Here is a 20,192-nt window from a genome sequence, read left to right as displayed (position 1 = left end):
CAAGATCTTGTAGCTGGTTTCTAGGACCGTGGTGGCAATGGAGGACTTCTGCCCAAAATTAAGGATTTTCTCCTTCTGGGAGTCAGTGAATTTTTCGGCAAGATCGGATTCCTATTTGGCAAGGAAAACAGGATGAAAACCTGCTGCCAGTCAGATCACAGTTGCATACATAGTGGTGAGGCAGTGGCGGGTCAGTTCTCTCTTATGGAAAATGCTCTTCAGCTCTATGAGTTGATGGAAATGGTCAGGGGATCGATATTGCTGTCGGAGAAGATGACAGAGCTAGTGTCCGCTCCAAAAGGTGGGTTCGAAGCGGTTTCTAGGGTGGTAGAGGAGAGCTGGCCATCGGGCCCCAAGTCCCAGAAATGAAGATGGACACTAGTTGCTGGAATTGGGGGTTCTGAAGTCCTTGCTCAAACTCCGGATTGCCCAGAATAGGGTCCATGGGGGAAGGCAATGGGGAAATGGAGGAACAACGAAAGGTATCCCTAGAGACCAGCAAGGTATTACCGAGAGTGAGAAGGTCACTGAGGCCTTTCGGAAGTGGAAAGGTGATCCATGGCTAGCTTGTCGCCATGTCCATGGAATCCTCCAACTCTATGGCCATCCAGTGCTTCGCCTCAGCATGGCAGTGCCAGTTCACCAACATAGTAAGGTGAACCACTGTGTAATAAGTCCAAACATCCGGGAGGCCAAAGCCTCCATGGATTTTAGGGTGATGAAGTAACTGTAAATGCAGGCAAGGTTTCCAATGAGACCGTACAACCTCGTGAAACAGGGAGCTTATTCGTTTAAAGAGCAAAGGGAGAATGTAGATAGGGAGAGCCTGTAGCAGATAGAGCATGTTAGGTTACAGGGTCATCTTAAGGGCGCTACAGTGGCCAAACCAGGTTAATGTAGGCGAGTGCCAATGTAGCAGATCGGCTCTCAGTCTGAGTAAAAGCAGTTAGAAGTTAGCCGAGTAGAGAGCGGCAGGTTCTGGTGTAATATTAACCCCCAGGTAGCAAATCGAGTCAGTCTCCCACCGAAAAGAGGAGGGGCGAGGTCGATGGGTCATAGGCTGATCTAACAAGACATTAAGGGCAGAGGACTTTGACAGATTAATTTGGAAGGAAGAAAGTTTGCCATATGTACACAGGGACTGGAGCAAAGTCATCAGAAAGGATAACTGGTCTGTCACAAAGAGGATCAGATCGTCTGCGAATGCGACCATCTTGTGAATTCCCAACAGCTCACAATACCAGGGTCCACTCCTTACTGTGCAGAGAAAAGGCTCCAAAGAGAGTGAAAAGATTAAAGGAGACAGGGGGCAGCCCTGGTGCATGCCATTTGTGATCGGGAAGAAGTCGGACCTCGTCTCATTGACCTTACCTGTGGCTGAGGGGCGAGAGTATAGGGAGAAGATCCAGCTGAACATAGATGACCTTAGCCCGATATGCTCCAGAGTGGCTTTCATGAATTGCCAGTTGACCCTGTCAAAGTTCTTCTCTGCATCGGTGGACAGCAGGAGAAGACTTGGCTGCATGAATCAGGTTCACAACATGAATCGTGTTGTCTCGGGGTTCCCAGAGAGGTAGTTTCATTTAACTTAAAATAGTTTGTTTGGAGTAAGCTGGTGCAAATGAACAATTTTCTTCACTTACAGCTGAAATGGCTGTGTGTGCTGTATAAACTGTATGTAGCCTTAGCTACATACAGAGGAAGATTTGTATGAATTAATACGATTCCTTTGATTGGCTGAAGTCAGCTGATGATGTCACAAACTCCACTCCAGCCAATCAGAGGAAGCTTTGTATTCATTTATAGAATATAAAGCATCCTCTGAATGGCTGAGCAGTTCTAAACCCAATGTGATTTTGTTCTGGGAGCGGGATAGGAAGTTCTTAAACCTCTGCTGGAACCAGGGGCGGACTGACAACTCATGGGGCCCCCGGGCAATAGAGAGTCATGAGGCCCCTGTGTCCTTGCCCAAACTCAAAAAAGCCTATGAAAAAGGTACCAGGGGCATCTCATGGGGCCCCCTACTGACCCCGGGCAGTGCCCGAGTTTCCAAATGGTCAGTCCGCCCCTGGCTGGAACACAGCTCTGTATACTGTATGTATTGTAGCTGATGCTATGTACAGTTTATAAAGCGCACACAGCTGCTGCAACTGTTCGTGAAATAAATGGTTTATTTGGGGCAGCATGGTCCAAACACACTAAATGAAACAAGAAAGGTCAGTTTTAAGTGAACATGTTGCTTTGCCCTGCTTGGAGCAGTGGACCTAAACCTGTTGAGATTCTGGGGAACCGAACTCAATTTACTAAAAATCCTTTAATTTAACATTTACAACTTTCAAGCTGAATTCAAGGTAAACAGGTTAATACATAGCTGAGGTGCGCATGTAAATTGTCTAATATGTGAGGCCTAGTTCACACAAGGTGTACAATACCGTACGTCCATGGTTACCTGTATGGAGATACACAGGTGCTCTGTGCATCCCAATGCAGGAAGTCCCATTGATGTCTAATAATAGCAGCTACACGGATACAGTTGCTGTGTCCCCAACATAACATCTGTGTGGGTGCAGGTCCCTGAACTCACACTGTCTGCATTCGGGGACCCACATCTGCATGAATGTCCTATTGATACACAGCAGTTGTGTCAATGCAGTCCTAGTAGACATCTATGGGACTGCCTGCATGGGGTATGCATTGATCAACTTTACATCCTCATGCAGGTAAACACTGCTCTGCATGGGCGTATGGTATTGTACGTCCCGTGAATGAGGCCTAAACATTAAGAATTGAGAGGTGTCACCTCCTCAATTGTTGGACAAAGGAGCATAAAAACACTTGGAAGTCATCTCTGTGCATTTTAATTGCGCCTTCTTTCAGTATGTTCCCTGTTAGCTCATGTGCATGAAGCAAAGCCTGATTAGTCCTTAATCTTGTGCAGGCCATACATGGGTCGAATTCCAATACGAATTTCCCTTAGAAAAATGGAAATTTCATGCATTCCATAATCCAATGGTGTCACCATTGATTTTGAACTTCAACCAGCCAAGCCTTTAACTTCACCTCATGTTGCTACAGAAATGAATTTTCATGGCCAAGAATTTTCTTTTCTTTCCAAGTCATAGCTCGTGCTCATTTCTTTTTTTCGATTTACATGATTCTCCCATCATTGGTTAGAAACTTGTTCGTTTTTCAAAAAATTTCCAACATGCCCGATCACTTCAATTCGATGGCCGATTGAAAATCGGCCATTGCTGTGGCCTACTAACGGTGTGAACTTTGAACGAAAATTCTAGAAAAGATTTTTCGAGAGAAAATTCTTTTGGAATATAACTCATGTATGGCCAGCTTTACCCTTCCCTGTCCCAGTCTGAGTGCTGCTATACAAGGGTTTACAGGAGGCTGATACCAAGACAGATTTATGCTAGCTGTTTGTAAAAATAAATATAGGTTTTGGGGAATACACATTGGTGATTATTATATCTGCCTAAGGTTGAATTTCAAAATGAGTTATTCCAAATCACGTAGTTTAAATTATGCAAACTGTTAAAACTGGAAATAATCTTAATCGGTTTGGATGCCTTTTGGATTGTAGATGACATATGTAAACACTGACAGTTTGGAGGATCATTCCTTCAATTCTCACTTGTGTTAATGCGTTCTGAATTTTTCCTAGGGAAAGCTGGACAAAGCTGTGCCTCTGTATGAACTCACTGTAGATATCCGACAGAAGTCATTTGGTCCCAAACACCCGAGTGTTGCTACTGCCTTGGTGAATCTTGCAGTATTGTACTGTCAGATGGTAAGAATTATCTTGTGCCTAGATGCAACATTTTCTTGTATACAGTTTATGGATTTTTTTTTGTACATAACTCATTAGGTAACCTCTGAATATGCAGGGAATCAAGTTTTTTTTTTTTTTAATTCCAAATAAGAAATTAAAAATTTTTTGTTGAAAATGTTGAATATTAAATCATATTTGAATGACTCAAATTACTAGATATTGCTCTCAATTTATGTTTACCAGATTTATAAATTTTTTTTTATCACATACAGACTTTATATTACTCATGACACTGGTTTTCCAGAGCATTCTGGGTCTTGTAAAGAGAGAGAGAACAGCAATATACACGCTGTCTCTCCCAAGTTGGAACTCCATAGAGACTAGATGCAACATTTTCTTGTATACAGCTTATGGATTTTTTTTGTACGTAACTCATTTGGTAACCTCTGAATATTCAGGGCATCTAGTTATTTTTCCTAGATGCAACATTTCCTTGTATACAGTTTATGGATTTTTTTTGTACATAACTCATTTGGTAACCTCTGAATATTCAGGGAATCAAGGTTTTTTTTTTTTTAATTCTAAATAATAAATTACATTTTTTTTTCATTCAAAATGTTGAATATTAAATTATATTTGAATGACTCAAATTACTAGATATTGCTTTCAATTTACGTTTTATATTTACCAGTTGTAGACAATTTTTTAATCACATACAGACTTTATATTACATATGAACAATTAATACAGTGTTTATTCATGACACTGGTTTTCCAGAGCATTCTGGGTTTTGTAAAGAGAGAGAACAGCAATAGTTACGCTGTCTCTCCCAAGTTGGAAGTCCATATGGAGTAGTTCAGAGCAGTGAGTGAAGAATGAGGTTTCCTTTTTTTTTTTTTTAGTCTTTTTTTCCATGTCTCTCACATTCCATATTTACTTGTTTCAGGGATTGTTTGACAGAGGGTTTCAGTTAACTTACAGAAGTTGGTTGTTCAGTCACTTTAAGCCCTCATATTAATAACATTAAGGCCTTGTTCACACTATACGTGCAGAAAAATTGATGGAAACTGACTTGGAGAGACATCAGTTTTCATGCACGCTTTAATGGGCAAGTGATATCTGTGCATCAGTTTTCATGCACGTATGGTGTGAACAAGCCTTAAGATTTATTGGTTGTTAGGGAGGTCAGTGATGTTGGATTCTTATCGCCCAATGCCCAGGACATGTAGTTCCCGGCGCCGGGCAGGCAGTTTCTTTCTACCTTTAGCCCTGCTGTGGGCAAGCAGCGGGCTCACCTGTCAGGTGAAGCAATCTTTGTCTCCTATGTGATGAAAAAAGAAAAAAAAAACTTTTTTTTTTTTAAATTTTAAAAAATGAAAGTTACACCCAAGCACATACCATCCCTCCCCAAAAAAATATTGAAGCCCCCCACATATACGCACATACAAACGTAAAAGCACATGCTGGGGCGCCTACGCATGAAACTGTTGATTGGGAAACATGTTACATATCGCCGCACATGGCGGAATGAGAGCAATAATTCTAGCACCAAACCTCCTCTGTAATACTAAACTGGTGACCTACATATCATGAGTGTGCACAAATTTAATGTTCGACAAGTTAGATATCTATTTACTCGCTGCAACCTCATCTTTTATATTTTACAAAAAAAAGGCAATTTATTGCTTTCTTGTGCCCTAAAATTAACTTATTTGTATTTTTTACTGAAATTGTGCGGTAATATCATGCGACATAAAAAATTGGAACCACCACTATTTTATTCTCTAGGGTCTCTGCTTTCAGAAAATATATCATGTTTGGGGTTTTATGTAATCTTCTGACCTAAAATGTTTTTTTAATCGTGTGCAAAAAGCGCAAAAACGGCTCTGGCCACAAAAGGGATAAAGTATAAGCCCTGACCCATCCTTTCCTGACAAGCAGCCAATCTGTGCTCATTACACTGCCAGGTCTCTCTCCTCTCTGCTGGTCGCCGGGTGCGGTGCTGGAGAAAGGGAGGGGAGGAGTAGATAAACAGCGCAATGTTAAAATTATTACATGTTTAAGTCGCCATAAAGCCCCTTTTGTTTTTAAAAGCCCCAGACATTCCTAAAATTACCTCTAATTTAAATACGGTTTTGGCTAAAAATTTATTTTTTTTTTAATCTGGACAAGTAGATTGTCATGAGGGACAAGTAGATTGGGGCACCAATTTAGTCCCTGGACAAGTCGTTTTTTCAAAAATGTCCACATCCCTGGAGGTCCTGCCATAGATGGTAACATTCTGTAGCTCAATAAGTATCTAGATTTGCTCTTGCCTTTAACCAATGAATTAAAAATCAGATGTATTGCGATAGCTTGGTTGTTAGAGGTAGGTGACCCTATAGATGTCTTTTCATTCATATCAGTAGCTATGGAAGCAGCTTAGACCAACTCATTAAACATAATTTTAAAGAGTGACTCCACTTTGTTTCACCATGACTGTCAGATGCTGATTCTGAATGGGTGGGTCTAGTTCATTAAGGTCAGCTGGTGCACTCAGTGCTCTAATTATAAAAAGCTGCATTGGGGGGGAATTGGATGTATTTAACCCTTTGTAGAGTATCTCACCAAAACTAAAATTTCTATTTCAAAGGATGCCTAAAAGTCCACTTGTGTCTTAGCATGGACTTCTGGGAAAATCAGTGAGCCAATCACACCAGCTGTACAGAACTTCCCCAGAAATGTCATTTCCACTGTGTGCAGAACACTAGCAGGTTGCCATATTCTATTGAATTTTCTGAAAATTATGGCACTGCAGACTGAGAAGGAAAGGACATTTTAATGACATTAAATTACAATATGGATTGTGTAGCAATTGTTTATGCTACCTCTTTTTTTTATTTGTGGTTTTTATTTCACTAGAGTTACCCTTTAAGAACTACTCTAAGGCCTATTTCACATGGGTGGACCGATTGGATCTGCCTGTCCGTTTTTCAGGCAGACTCGCTCAGATCATCTGTTGTCCTAGTCTATGGGGAGGCGGATGTAAACGGACATGTGTCCATGTACACCCGCCTGCATCCAGTCTGATCTGCTAAAAGCAAATGTATGGGAATCTGTTCCCCATCAGTCTAGAAGATCGGATGACATTTGGATGCAAAAGGGCAGGGGGTCCATTTATATCTGACTGCCCCATAGAGAGCAGTTGGCTGTGCAGAGCAGACACAGACCTGTCATCTGCCTGCTCTGTGGAGATTAGCTGACAAATTATTATTATTATTATACAGGATTTACAGTTGCAAGAAAAAGTATGTGAACCCCTTGGGATTACGCAGAGTTTTGCATGAATTGGGCATAAAATGTGCTCTGAACGTCTTCTAAGTCACAACAATAGAAGAACACAGTCTGATGAACAAAATACTACACAAACATTAGATGTTGCCATGGTTTAATTGCACATAACATGTAAACATTCACAGTGCAGGGAGGAAAAAGTATGTGAAGCCCTAGCTTAATGACTTCTCCCAGAGCTAATTGGAGCCAGGAGTGAGCCAACCTTGACTCCAATCAGTGTGATGATATTGGATGTGTTGCTGACAGCTGTCCTGCCCTTAAAAAACACACACCTGTTTTGGGTTTACTGGTTTCAAGAAGCACTGTCTGATGTGAACCATGCCTCGCAGAAAAGAGCTCTCAGAAGACCTACGATCAAGAATTGTTGACTTGCATGAAGCTGGAAAGGGTTACAAAAGTATCTCCAAAAGCCTTGATGTTCATGTGTCCATGGTAAGACAGACTGTCTACAAACGGAGAAAGTTTAGCACTGTTGCTTCTCTCCCTAGGCGTGGTTGTCCTGTAAAAATGACTGCAAGAGCACAGCGCAGAATGCTGCATGAGGTAAAGAAGAATCCCAGAGTGTCAGCTAAAGACCTACAGAAATCTCTGGCACATGCTAACATTTTTGTTGACACATCTACAATAAGGAAAACATTAAACAAGAATGGAGTACATGGGAGGACAACACGGAGGAAGCCATTGCTGTCCAAAAAGAATATTGCAGCACGTTTGAAGTTTGCAAAAGAGCACCTGGATGTTCCACAGCACTACTGGCAAAATATACTGTGGACAGATGAAACCAAGATTGAGTTGTTTTGGAAGAACACACAACACTATGTGTGGAGAAAAAAAGGCACAGCACACCAACATCAAAACCTCATCCCCACTGTAAAACATGGCGGAGGGAGCATCATGGTTTGGGGCTGCTTTTCTGCCTCAGGGCCTGGACGGATTGCTGTCATTGATGGGAAAATGAATTCCAGAGTTTATTAAGACATTTTGCAGGAAAACGTACGACCATCTGTCCGCCAACTGAAGCTCCGCAGAGGATGGGTGATGCAACAGGACAATGACCCAAAGCATACAAGTAATTCAACAAAACAATGGCTGCAACAGCACAGAATACGCCTTCTGGAGTGGCCCAGTCAGAGTCCTGACCTCAACCCGATTGAAATGCTGTGGCATGACCTTAAAAGAGCGATTCACACCAGACATCCCAAGAATATTGCTACACTGAAACAGTTTTGTGAAGAGGAGTGGTCCAAAATTACTCCAGATCATTGTGCAGGTCTGATCTGCAACTACAGGAAACGTTTGGTTGAGGTTATTGCTGCCAAAGGAGGGTCAACCAGTTATTAAGTCCAAAGGTTCACATACTTTTTCCTTCCCTGCACTGTGAATGTTTACATGTTATGTGCAATCAAACCATGGCAACATCTAATGTTTGTGTTGTATTATGTTCAGCAGACTGTGTTATTCTATTGTTGTGACATAGATGACGTTCAGAACACATTTTATGCCCAATTCATTCAAAACTCCACGTAATCCCAAGGGGTTCACATACTTTTATTGCAACTGTATATAGCGCCAACAGTTTGTTCAGCGCTTTACAATATAAAGACAGACAATACAGTTCAATACAAGAGGGTTAGGAGGGTTCTGCTCCTTGGAGCTTACAGTCTAAGAGGGTGGGGCTAGTAGTACAAAAGGTAGTAACTGTGGGGGATGGACTGGAAGGAGGAATAGAAGATTCCATTATTAGCTGAGGGCAGGATAGGCTTCCCTGAAGAGATAGGTTTTCAGAGATCGCCTAAAAGTGAGCAGAGTAGGTGATAGTCTGATAAATTGGGGTAGAGAGTTCCAGAGGATGGGGAAAGCTCTGGAGAAGTCCTGGAGATGAGCATGGGAGGAGACAAGGGATCTAGAGAGCAGGAAGTTGTGGGAGGAGCACAGAGGACGGTTTGGGTGATATTTGGAGACAAGATTGGTGATGCAATTTGAGGCAGATTTATAAATGGTTTTATATGTTATTGTTAATGTTTTGAATTTTAGCCGTTGGGCAATGGGAAGCCAGTGGAGGGATTGGCAGAGAGGGATGGCAGATACAGAACAGTTAGTAAGGTGGATGAGTCTGGCAGCAGCATTCATGATAGACTGAAGAGGGGATAGCCTGCGATGAGGTAGGCCAATGAGGAGGGAGTTACAATAGTCAAGGCAAGAGATAACAAGGGAGTGAATAAGTTGCTTAGTGGTTTCAGAGGTTAGGAATGGGTGTATCTTGGAGGTGTTGTGGAGGTGAAGTCTACAAGATTTGGACAGTGATTGGATTTGGGGCTGAAAGAACAGATGGGAGTCTAGGATTACACCTAGTACCCTGGCATGAGGGGAGGGACTGATGGTTGTGTTATCGATGTTGATGGAGGAGTCTGCCAGTGTGAAAGAACTGTAAATTATAATCTTGCACACTGTATGTAATGCTTTGCCCTGTCCTCTGCAGTGTATTGGTGTGAAGGGAAGTGGGTACAGAATAGCCTGCTCATATATTGTAAGTCCAAATGGTGCTTTGAGCATAATATCTCTGTATGGAAATTACTTTGTCTTGCCACACATGTCCATAAACAAAAGACAGTGTTTAATGAATCCAGAGTCCTGGAATTCTTTTCCCATTTATTGAGTTCTGATATGAATGTATGTATGGCTTACCTCACCTAGAAAAAACAAGTGGAAGCTTTACCTCTGTATGACCGAGCCATGAAGATTTATGAAGACAGCTTGGGTCGAATGCACCCTAGGGTTGGAGAAACACTAAAGAATTTGGCTGTACTAAGGTAATCTTCACCAATCACAAACATCCTTTATATTTTAGACAGAAGACACTAATTTGTATTTTTATCAGCACTTCTGCATATAGATATCCAGGTTCAGTGGTCGCACAGAACTATTCCGGTGTTCTTCTCCCAATTTTTTTTTTATTAAAGTGTTACTAAACCTACAACAGTAAACTCAGCCTGAACATGCAGTAAAGCATGCTTGTTATACTCACTATGGAACCTAAGGGGTTAGTCCACTGCATTGATCCTTTCGTCTCTGTTACTCCCCTTTTTCAAGCAACCACCTCTTATCTCCTGATAAGACAGACTGAACTGTAGGCATTTTTTACAAGCTCAGTTCGGTGTGTATTGCTAGAAAGGTTTTTTTTTTCTTGGGAACGTGCATGTGATCAGCACAGGGCCAATCAGCACTGTCCATATATAAAAATATATCAAATTTGTTTTGTTCCTCTAAAAAAATTGAAGAAAAGTGAATATTAGACTGTTCAAAAAAATAGCAGTGTTTGTATTCTTCTTTACAAACTCAAACATTCACTATATAAACTGAAAAATGTTTGAAGATTTTGCTTTCCTTTGAATCACTTAATTAATATTTAGTTGTATAAGCACTGTTTCTGAGAACTGCTGTACATCTGTGTTGCATGGAGTCAACCAACTTCTGGAACCTGTGAACAGGTATTCCAGCCCAGGATGATTGGACTACATTCCACAGTTCTTCTCTATTTCTTGGTTTTGCCTCAGAAACTGCATTTTTGATGTCACCCCACAAGTTTTCTATTGGATTAAGATCCGGGATTGGGCGGGCCACTCCATAACGTCAATCTTGTTGGTCTGGAACCAAAATGTTGCACGTTTACTGGTGTGTTTGGGGTCGTTGTCTTGTTGGAACACCCAATTCAAGGGCATTTCCTCTTCAGCATAAGGCAGCATGACCTCTTCAAGTATTCTGATGTATTCAAACTGATCTATGATCCCTGGTATGTGATAAATAGGCCCAACACCGTAGTATGAGAAACATCCCCATATCATGATGCTTGCGCAACCATGCTTCGCAGGGGCTTCTTGCAGATAGCTTGGCTTCACATAGGCGTCTTCTAATTGTAACAGTACTCACAGGTAACTTTAGACCTTCTTTGATCTTCCTGGAGCTGATTGTTGGCTGAGTCCTTGCCATTTTGGCTATTCTTCTATCCATTCGAATGGTAGTTTTTCGCTTTCTTCCACGTCTTTCAGGTTTTGGTTACCATTTTAAAGCATTTGAACATTATATTGAACAATATTATTTTGAACATGCCCCTTTCAATTAGTGATTCAATTACACAGAATCAGCAGCATGCATGTCATGACTGTTGGGTCTGTTGGATTTCTATTACTCTACTACACCTGCTAGTAAATTATTTGCCATGTAGAAATATCATTTCTACCAAAAACAGTGATTGATCAGGTTAGTGATGTCTGCTATTATTTTGAACACAACTGTATATCACGCTTGCTCTGTGTAATAGTTTTGCACAGAACAGTCCCGATCCTTCTCTTCTCGGGTGCCCTGCCGGTGCTTCTGTCCCCCCCCCCCCCAAGTGCCCCCAAAGCACGCCACTTGCTCTGGGGGCACTCGTGTATGCTCGCTCCTGAGCCCCGCACACAGAGCCTAACTCATGCTCTCTCCTACCTGGTTGTGATTGATAGCAGTGGGAGCCAATAACCTTCACTGCTGTGTCATTGAGGAGAGAGAAACCTCGGAGGGCCAAGGCTCTTGTGCACATCACTGGATCAAGATCGGGCTCAGGTAAGTTTTGGGGAGCTGGGGGCACTGCTGCACACACAAGGTTGTTTTGCCTTGCTGCATAGAATGCGTGAAGGTAAAAGTTTTTTTTACCTTCACGCATTCTATGCAGCAAGGCAAAACAACCTTCAGCCTTTACAAGCACTTTAAATGAACCCGGTCTGAGCACATCATGGAAAATACACAATTTCTGAATAAAGGACTTGTTTTTTTGATAAAATCATATGCTTAAATGATGAGCTTTCCGCAGTGATTATTTGCATAACATTTTAGAACTCTCCACAATGTTTTTTCTGGAACTTTCTAAAACATTCCAGAATCTTCTAGAACTCTCCTCAGTCTTCTCTGCAGAACTTTCTAGAACATTTGGCAGTGTTCCTTTCCTGTTCTAGAGCAGGGGTTTCCAAACTGTACCCTGAGGCTCTTTGCTAGCCTTTATCTGGCCCTTGGGGCACTATTCCTCCCACTGACACCAACAATGGGGCAGTATTTCTTCCACTGACACCAACAATGGGGCAGTATTTCTTCCACTGACACAAACAATGGGGCACTATTTCTTCCACTGACACCAACAATGGGGCACTATTTCTTCCACTGACACCAACAATGGGGCACTATTTCTTCCACTGACACCAACAATGGGGCACTATTTCTTCCACTGACACCAACAATGGGGCACTATTTCTTCCACTGACACCAACAATGGGGCACTATTTCTTTCACTGATACCAACGATGGGGTACTATTCCTTCCACTAATACTAATGATGGGGTATTACTCATTCTCCTACTGACCACCAACCCCATGACCATGCTTATTTTCACTGATGCTGGGCCAGGGACATTTTCTACCCCCACTGGCCACAATCTGACCCCCCCCCCCCACACACACACACACACAACCTAAAAGTCCAGAGTACAGTATAATGGTCCTTTGCCTGAAAGTTTTGGAGACCCATGTTTTAGAGGGTGTCGGAAAGAATATTACAGAAAGTTCCAGGTCCTAGAATGTGCAGGACTGAATATGTTCTCTAGAAAGTTGTAGAATGTTCCGTAAAAAGTTATGGAATGTTCTAGAACATTCAGTAATATTCTTTGCAGCACTTTCTAGAACATCCTTCTGGATCCTTTTCAAACTTTCAGCAATTTTTTTTTTTTGTAACTTTACAGACATTCTAGAATTTTCTGGAGTAGATCCAGAACTTTTTAGAACATTCTGAGATATTATTTACAGCATTTTCTAGAATGTTCTAGAACTTTCCACAATATTCTTTCCAGGAAATGTATAGGACTTTCCAGAACTTTCCTACGTGAACGAGTTCTTGTGGTGACATTGGCATTGATATGATTGGGGGGGACACTGTGACTGGCTGTACTATTAGGCCTCATTCACAAGGGGTGTATCAATGCATACCCCATGCGAAGGCTGTGTTTACCTGCATGGAAATGCAAAAGGTGTTCTGTGCATCCCACGCAGGCAGTCTCATTTATATCTATTGAGACGCAACAGCTACACGGACATAGTCGCTGCTCCCAATATGACACCTGTGCATGTCCATGAAATCACACTGTCTGTCTGTTCGGGTCTTGCACCTCATAGATGTCAGATTGGGAGTGGCGGCTATGTCCGTGCAGGCGATGCATCCCAGTTGAGGTTTATGGGACTTGTGCATACCCATGCAGGTAAACACGGTCCTCCCATGGTGACATTGGGACTGGAGTGGCGGTGCTCAGGGACACTGACTGGCTGCACTGGTGTGGTGGTGTGACAGGGCTCATTTACACTTGCTAATGGGGGGGTGGTTAAACCCTGTGCTTGAGCTGCATTTTTTTTACCACCCCTCGACTAGTCTCCCTTTAGCCGTAAACAGGCCATACATGCGTCAAATTCCTAACAAAGTTTCTTTAGAAAATTGGAACTTTTGTGCGTTTTGTAATCCAATGGTGCCTGTGACGATCGCGGCTTCAGACCCCTGACCTTCTCACCAAACACGTGACCGAAGGACTAGCCAATCTGAAACCGCGATGTCACGTGCGTAACAATGCCACGCCCAGCTGCACCCTGCACAATGATTTTCCAGCTCACTGGACCTCCAATCGATGTTAGGCAGCCTGAATGCGATTGTTACTGGGTCAGGTTAATTATGCAATTAACCCTTCACACTGCCGCCACCTTCTTTTTGTACAGCGAAAGAGGAAACTCGGCAATACCAGCAATAACACTATAATGGTTGACATCATCTGTATAGCACTGTCACCACAGACAGGTTATACAGAGTGTTAAACAAACATGGTAGCACTTTTAGAGGCAGGAATTCGTAAGTTGCAATAAAGAGCTATAGAAACAGTTCAACACTTTCAGACAGAAGGATTTATTACTAAAAAGGTCAAAAAGGGTGCAATAAAAATATTTACAGAAAAAAGATGTAAGCTATATATGTATATATATATATATATAGAGGGAGAGAGAGAACAACAGCACAGCAAAGAGGTAACAGAAAGGAGGTTAAAGGGTTAAAGTACTTGCCAATCAGCCTTGGGTTTGCAGATCAAGTTTCAAAGCAAAAAGGGCACCGTCTCCCAGGTTGGTTCTGATGTTAAAAGGGAGAATTCTTCAACTTCACTCTCTTAGGCCTGACAGCCTATTTTGTAGTCCCCCAGCAGGGAGCGTCTCTGAAGCCAAGGAACAATGCCTCGTTTAGGGAGGGATTGTGTGGGCGGATACCTAAACTAGAGCCAAAATCTCTTAGCTCATATTTTGCTCATAACTTTGCTTATGCACAAGTGACATTCCACCTGCGGGTAGATTCATATGCAGACACATCTGAGGAACGGTTACATATGAAATACATATTTGAAGGGTTCAAGAGATGTAATTTTCTGCGGTTCTAGGTATTGCAGTCAGGGAGTGTGACCTATCAAACTGTTTGTCTTCTCATGGGCAATCTGAAGATAGGCCTGGTTTTTATGTAAGTCTTTCATATTCCAAGATATGAGACATAGGGAAAAAATGGATTTTAAAAGTGTTATCTAGTCTCTACGCCTCTGCAATGTGTTTGAACTCAGGGGAAGGCTTGGGTTATCTTTTTACGATGTGCTAGATTGCACAGGTTCTTTGGACAGCAAGGCCCCAGCTCCCTTGGGGTTTTTTATAGCTCGGGGCTTCCTGCTGTGCTCTGGCCTCCTGTGACACTGCCAACACACAGGCCATATGTCACTGTGGCTGAACAGAGAGGAAGAATGAGGGGGATATGTTTGTACAAGATGGAGGATCCTTTGCCATGGAGATTGGAGCCAAAATGGTTGAACCGCGTCCATCTCTGTAGGCATGATTGCTACAGTGCTACCATTGATTTCAAAATTGGACCAACCAAGCCTTTCATTGCACCTTGTGTTGCTACAGAAAATAATTTTTGTGGTCAAGGATTTTCTTTTCTTTCAAGGTCTTTCAATTACATTTCTCACACGATGCTCTCATCATTGAGTAGAAATTCATTAGTTTTTAAAAAAATGTCCAACATGCCCAATCACTCAAATTCAATGATCGTTCGAATTTCACACCATTAGTGGGCCATAGCAACAGTGGATTTTCGAACGAAAATTATTAGAAAAGATTTTCGACAGAAAATTCTTTTGGAATTCGACCCATGTCTAGTCGGCTTTAGAGAGAAATTGAGTTCTACCCTCTGCCTGGCTTTTTTGGCACAGCTTCCAAAGTATTAGTTATCAGTATTGCCTGTGGCCTCCCTGCAGCTGATCTTTTATATTTATGTAGAGGCAGGGCTTTGCTTCCTCATGTCAGAGCAGCACAGCAGTGACCTTACCAAATCTCCTTGCATTAGCTGTCAAAGGCAGCAGTGCCTTATATCTCCTACTGCAGATACACAGCTGAAGCTGTATGCACACTCACATACCAGGAAGAAAATAGAAACAAAAAAAGGTACATTCTTAGGGTACTGTTTAGGTACAATTAAAATTTTTAGATGTTCCAGAACACAGAGATTCTTCACCTTCTGAGTCTGCTATGAGGAAAGACTAGAGGGACTGAATTTATTATCTCTTGAGGAGATTAAGGGGGGATATGATCAACATGTATAAATACATCAGTGGTTCATATAGTGAACTTGGTGTAGAGTCATTCACCCTGAGGTCATCACAGAGGGGGCACTCTTTACGTGTGGAGGAAAAGAAATTTAATCTCCAAACACTGAAAGGTTTCTTCACACTACGAGCTGTGAAAATGTGGAATAGACTCCCTCAATAGTCTGTTCTGGCTAGCTCTGTGGCTTGCTTTAAAAAAAGGCCTGGATTGTTTCTTAGATACACAGAATATAACTGGATACTAACATTTATAGATAAAGTTGATCCAGGGAATATCCGATGGCCTCTCCGGGGATCAAGAAGGAATTGTTTTCCCTGCAGGAGCAAATTGGATCATGCTTTGCTGGGTTTTTTTGCCTCTCTCTGGATCAACTGTGGGTATAGTATTATAACTTTTATTTTTTTATGGTTGAACTGGTTGGACTTTTGTCTTTTTTCAGCCAGACTAACTATGCATTAAATTTAATTCCATTTAACAGTAATGATCGAAACTCACATTAGAAACAGTTCTAATATGGTCAAACTTGTTTTTCCAGGTACGAAGAGGGTGATTTTGAAAAAGCAGCAGAGCTGTACAAAAGAGCAATGGAAATTAAAGAAACTGAGACATCTGTGTTAGGGGCTAAAGCTTCCTCTGGCCACTCCTCTAGTGGGGGAGACACGTATAGTCTCCGGAACACTTTACCGGTCAACATCTTCACTGAATGAAAAAACTTAGAGTCAATGTGCACAGCTACCAAACCTACTTACAAAATCTGCAGAAGATACAATAATGCAAATTCCCATGTTTAAAACCCTACTCTTCTCTGATGGCAGAACAGGATCCTATTTACAGCAGGAAATTATATCTCCAGATGTAACGAGTTGCCAGTTATTAATATCCTATGCACTGACTGAAATAGTAATATTCAGTCTATACTCTAATACCCTTGAAAGTATTGTTTGTGCCCACATCCTCCTCTAGTATCCATCTATTTTGCACCTCAGGTTATGTTAAGCAACTGAGAGAAAGCCATTTGCACAGGTATAGAACTTTTTTTTGGATCATACTTGCCTGGTTCTAACAAGGTAAGGAAGAAGTGGCCACATACTGGTCCTAATTATTTCAATTCTCCTTCATTCACGCGATCAAATCGGCCATGGTGCAGCAAGCATGTTGCGAAAAACTGTGCCCAGGAGTGTATGGACAGCTGCAGCTGTGGAGACTGTACAAAGCAATGAAGGGTTGACAGCAGCCTCCAGTTGGTTTTCGGACAACTAATCACACGGGACAAGTACCTGCAGTTAGAGACAGATAATCACCCCTGCACACAAGTAGCTTGCATCCAGAGCTGAGCATCTGTCGCTAACTGCAAGCTACTGCTGGCTATGTGATTACCAGTGGATAGCTGCAGCCACTGTCAGACATTCATTGCTTTGTACAGGCTTTCCAGCTGTGACTGTCCACACACTTGGTCTTCAGGGCTCAGTTTTTCGCAGCATCCTTGCTGCACTACAACCAGTTTAGCATATGAATGAGGTGATGCCGTAGAGATACAGGTAGAGTTTTTCTGAAACTGCACTGAAATTATATGGCCAATTCTTTTTCTAAAGTCCAGCCAAAAAGAAGTATTAAGGTAAAGGTAAACTGTTTTACCTGAATCTTTGATACTGTTCCTGTGCAGATATGCAATACAGCAAGGTCAGCTCCTGGTTACATCAGCTTTCTGGACAAGAAAGAGCAGCCATTAACTCCATGTGCTTTTCCCTCTCCTAAGTGAACTCTGAGTTGTACAGTGCCCGATTGGCTCACAGTCCTGGTTTTTCCTCTCTCTTTGAGCCTTTATGAGTATGTGGGTTTCTGAAAGCTAATCTAGACAGAAATCAGGTATTTATAATTATATTTAATATCTCCATCTTCATATACTGGCATTCCATTTTAACATACAGACGTACTCTCAGAACAATGCACATTCTTCCTACAACTGGCTAAAACTCTGCCTAACCAGAAATGCCCAAACTTTTTATATCCAACCCCCCCAAAAAAAAAAAATCAGTGAAAGCATGACAGTCCTGGTAAATGCAGAACTAGTATATACAGTATAGTGTTTAAAAAGAGGTGTGGCTTAAAGGTACAGTTTTTATATATTTTTGAATCTTTTATAGCTTACAGTACTTTAGGACAGTACAAATTGTATAAACTGAAATTTATATGGTACTTTATGATCATGAGTGTTTATCATGTTATGGGCACCCCTTTCAGATCAAAAGGTTGTGATTTTTGTGACCTATGAGAAAGTGCTTAAAGCCAAATGTGAAACATTCCATATACTTGAAACTGCACTGTTTTTCTGTAATATTAGTATTTATCAGCATACCTATCACTAGTGAGAATCTTTTATATGTCACGTTATGCAGTATATGACAACATATTTATTTTTGTAATATGTTCTGTATTATTACATGTAAAAAAAAAAAAGTATGCACCAGTGTTGTGGTATTCTTTTTGTTTTTTTTTTTCTCCTACATATATCTCATATAAATTTGTTAGATCGGGAATAATTCATATCCATGTCTTTGTCATAGGTGCAACTTTTTTTGTGCAGTTAAACTCTGGGTTACTAAAAATAATGGGTTCACAAATATGTACGCTGTTCAGAAGAAAACAAAAGTTCCTTCTCCTGCAGTTATGCTCAGTACAGGGATCCTAGTGTTACTAAACCCAGAACCGTAAAATCAGTCTGTATATGCAGTACAGCATGCTTGCTATTATTATATAGAATTTATATAGCACCAACAGTTTGCTCAGCATGTTACACTATAAAGGGAGACAATATAGCAACAATACAGTTCAATACAAGAGGGCCCTGCTCCTTTAAGCTTACAATCTAAGAGAGATGGATATCTTCTGTGTTTTACACATTATGTATAAAGGCTGTTTGATCATTCCCTTCTGCTACTGTCCTCAATCTTTTTTTTTTTCTTTGGGAGGGTACATATGATCAGCACAGGGCCAATCAGCACTGCCCAGTCAGAGGGTCAGGGGGATATGGAGCCTCATAGGACAGTCACAGTAAAATGAAAACCCCTCCTACAAGCTTTAACCAGTGCTCAGCTGGACACTGACATAAGTCACAAGACTGCTGATTAGGAAAGGTATTTAGCAGTTTATATTTACTAAAATAATTGCATTTCCCTGTTCTGTGTACTGTGGGAGACCAAATATAGTGAATCCAGGGTCCTGGGTTTAGTAACACCTTAAAAGTTGAATGGTAGCACATTAAAGTAAATCTCCAGAATTATTTTTTAAGTTCTAGACTAAATGGAGAAATGTTAGCATCTTCGTCAGTCTTTACTGTGTTTTTCTTCCTGTTCTGCTGAAAAGTTGTCACTAGGACAGGGGTGGGCAAACTTTTTGACTTGAGGGCCACAATGGGTTCATATATTGGACCCGGGGGCCGGACCAAGAGTAGATGAATGATGTGTATGTGTCCTCCATAGTAAGTATAGTAATATTCCCCCATAGTAATTAATCCCCCATATAGTAATTAATCCCCCATAGTAATTCATCCCCCCTATAGTAATTCATTCCCCATAATAAGTCCCCAAGTCCCCCCTGTGTCAATTCACTTACCTTTGCTCCGCGCGTTCCTCTCGCAGTGTTCCCGCGCCGTTCCGGTGTAGCATGAAAATCTGTCTCCTATGAGGATCTGTCCCCCTTGACGTATCTGCGCATGTGCCAGTTTCAGGCATTAGCAGCCGATCGGCGATCTCCGGCACATGCGCAGATACGTCGAGGGGGACAGATCCTCATAGGAGACAGATTTTCATGCTACACGGCGGACTGTGAGAGAAGCCTAGCGGGAGCCTAGCTCCGCGGGCCGGATTAAAAGGTCCGCCGGGCCGTAGTTTGCCCATTGCTGCACTAGGACAAGAAGTGTAGAGAAATCTTCAAGAGGAACACAGTACGCAATAAATGTGCTTTGTTTTAGTAGAACAGAGGAAGGCTAAAGGAACCCATTTTAATGGTTTTGTATGGTTGGAGATTTTCCACTCCCTGTCAGGGTGACAAGGTTATCCCTGGACAGGAAGTGAGGAAATATTTTCCAAAAGAGGTGTTAGCAATAAAAAACAGACAGAGGTTATTCTCTTCCCCATTCTATCCAAAACTAAACTGAGTGAGGGAACAACTCCTATATCCACAGATAAACTGCTATTAAAACATAAACATTCTAGATTTTTTTTTTCCATTTCATTGGGGTACAAAGTACCAAGAGCAAAGTACACTTTGCCTACAGGAGTATTGATTATATAGTCCATCATCCTACACAGTCTTTTCAGGCTGCTGCTGGTCAGTTTTATATCAAGTTTTGTTTTTTCCGTAGTGTTTTGTCAATGCAACA

General features: G+C 41.6%; 1 protein-coding gene across 1 annotated transcript in view; it reads left to right on the top strand.

Annotated features, from left to right (window-relative positions):
• NPHP3 (nephrocystin 3) overlaps positions 1-18,278 on the top strand; it is a 125,446-nt gene extending 107,168 nt beyond the window's left edge. Inside the window, exons 26-28 of the mRNA XM_089672535.1 lie at positions 3,674-3,799; positions 9,809-9,924; positions 16,347-18,278. Coding sequence (XP_089528661.1) covers positions 3,674-3,799; positions 9,809-9,924; positions 16,347-16,518 — 414 coding nt within the window. The 3' untranslated portion in view covers positions 16,519-18,278. The remainder of the gene's footprint in view (positions 1-3,673; positions 3,800-9,808; positions 9,925-16,346) is intronic.
• The last annotated feature ends 1,914 nt before the right edge of the window (positions 18,279-20,192 follow it).

This window comes from Staurois parvus, unplaced genomic scaffold (assembly GCF_062004578.1).
Source record: "Staurois parvus isolate SC_StPar_1 unplaced genomic scaffold, SC_StPar_1.0 ptg000130l, whole genome shotgun sequence".
NCBI classification, from domain to species: domain Eukaryota; kingdom Metazoa; phylum Chordata; class Amphibia; order Anura; family Ranidae; genus Staurois; species Staurois parvus.
The sequence above is the reverse complement of the archived record's forward strand: the minus strand, read 5'-3'. Positions and strand labels throughout refer to the sequence as shown.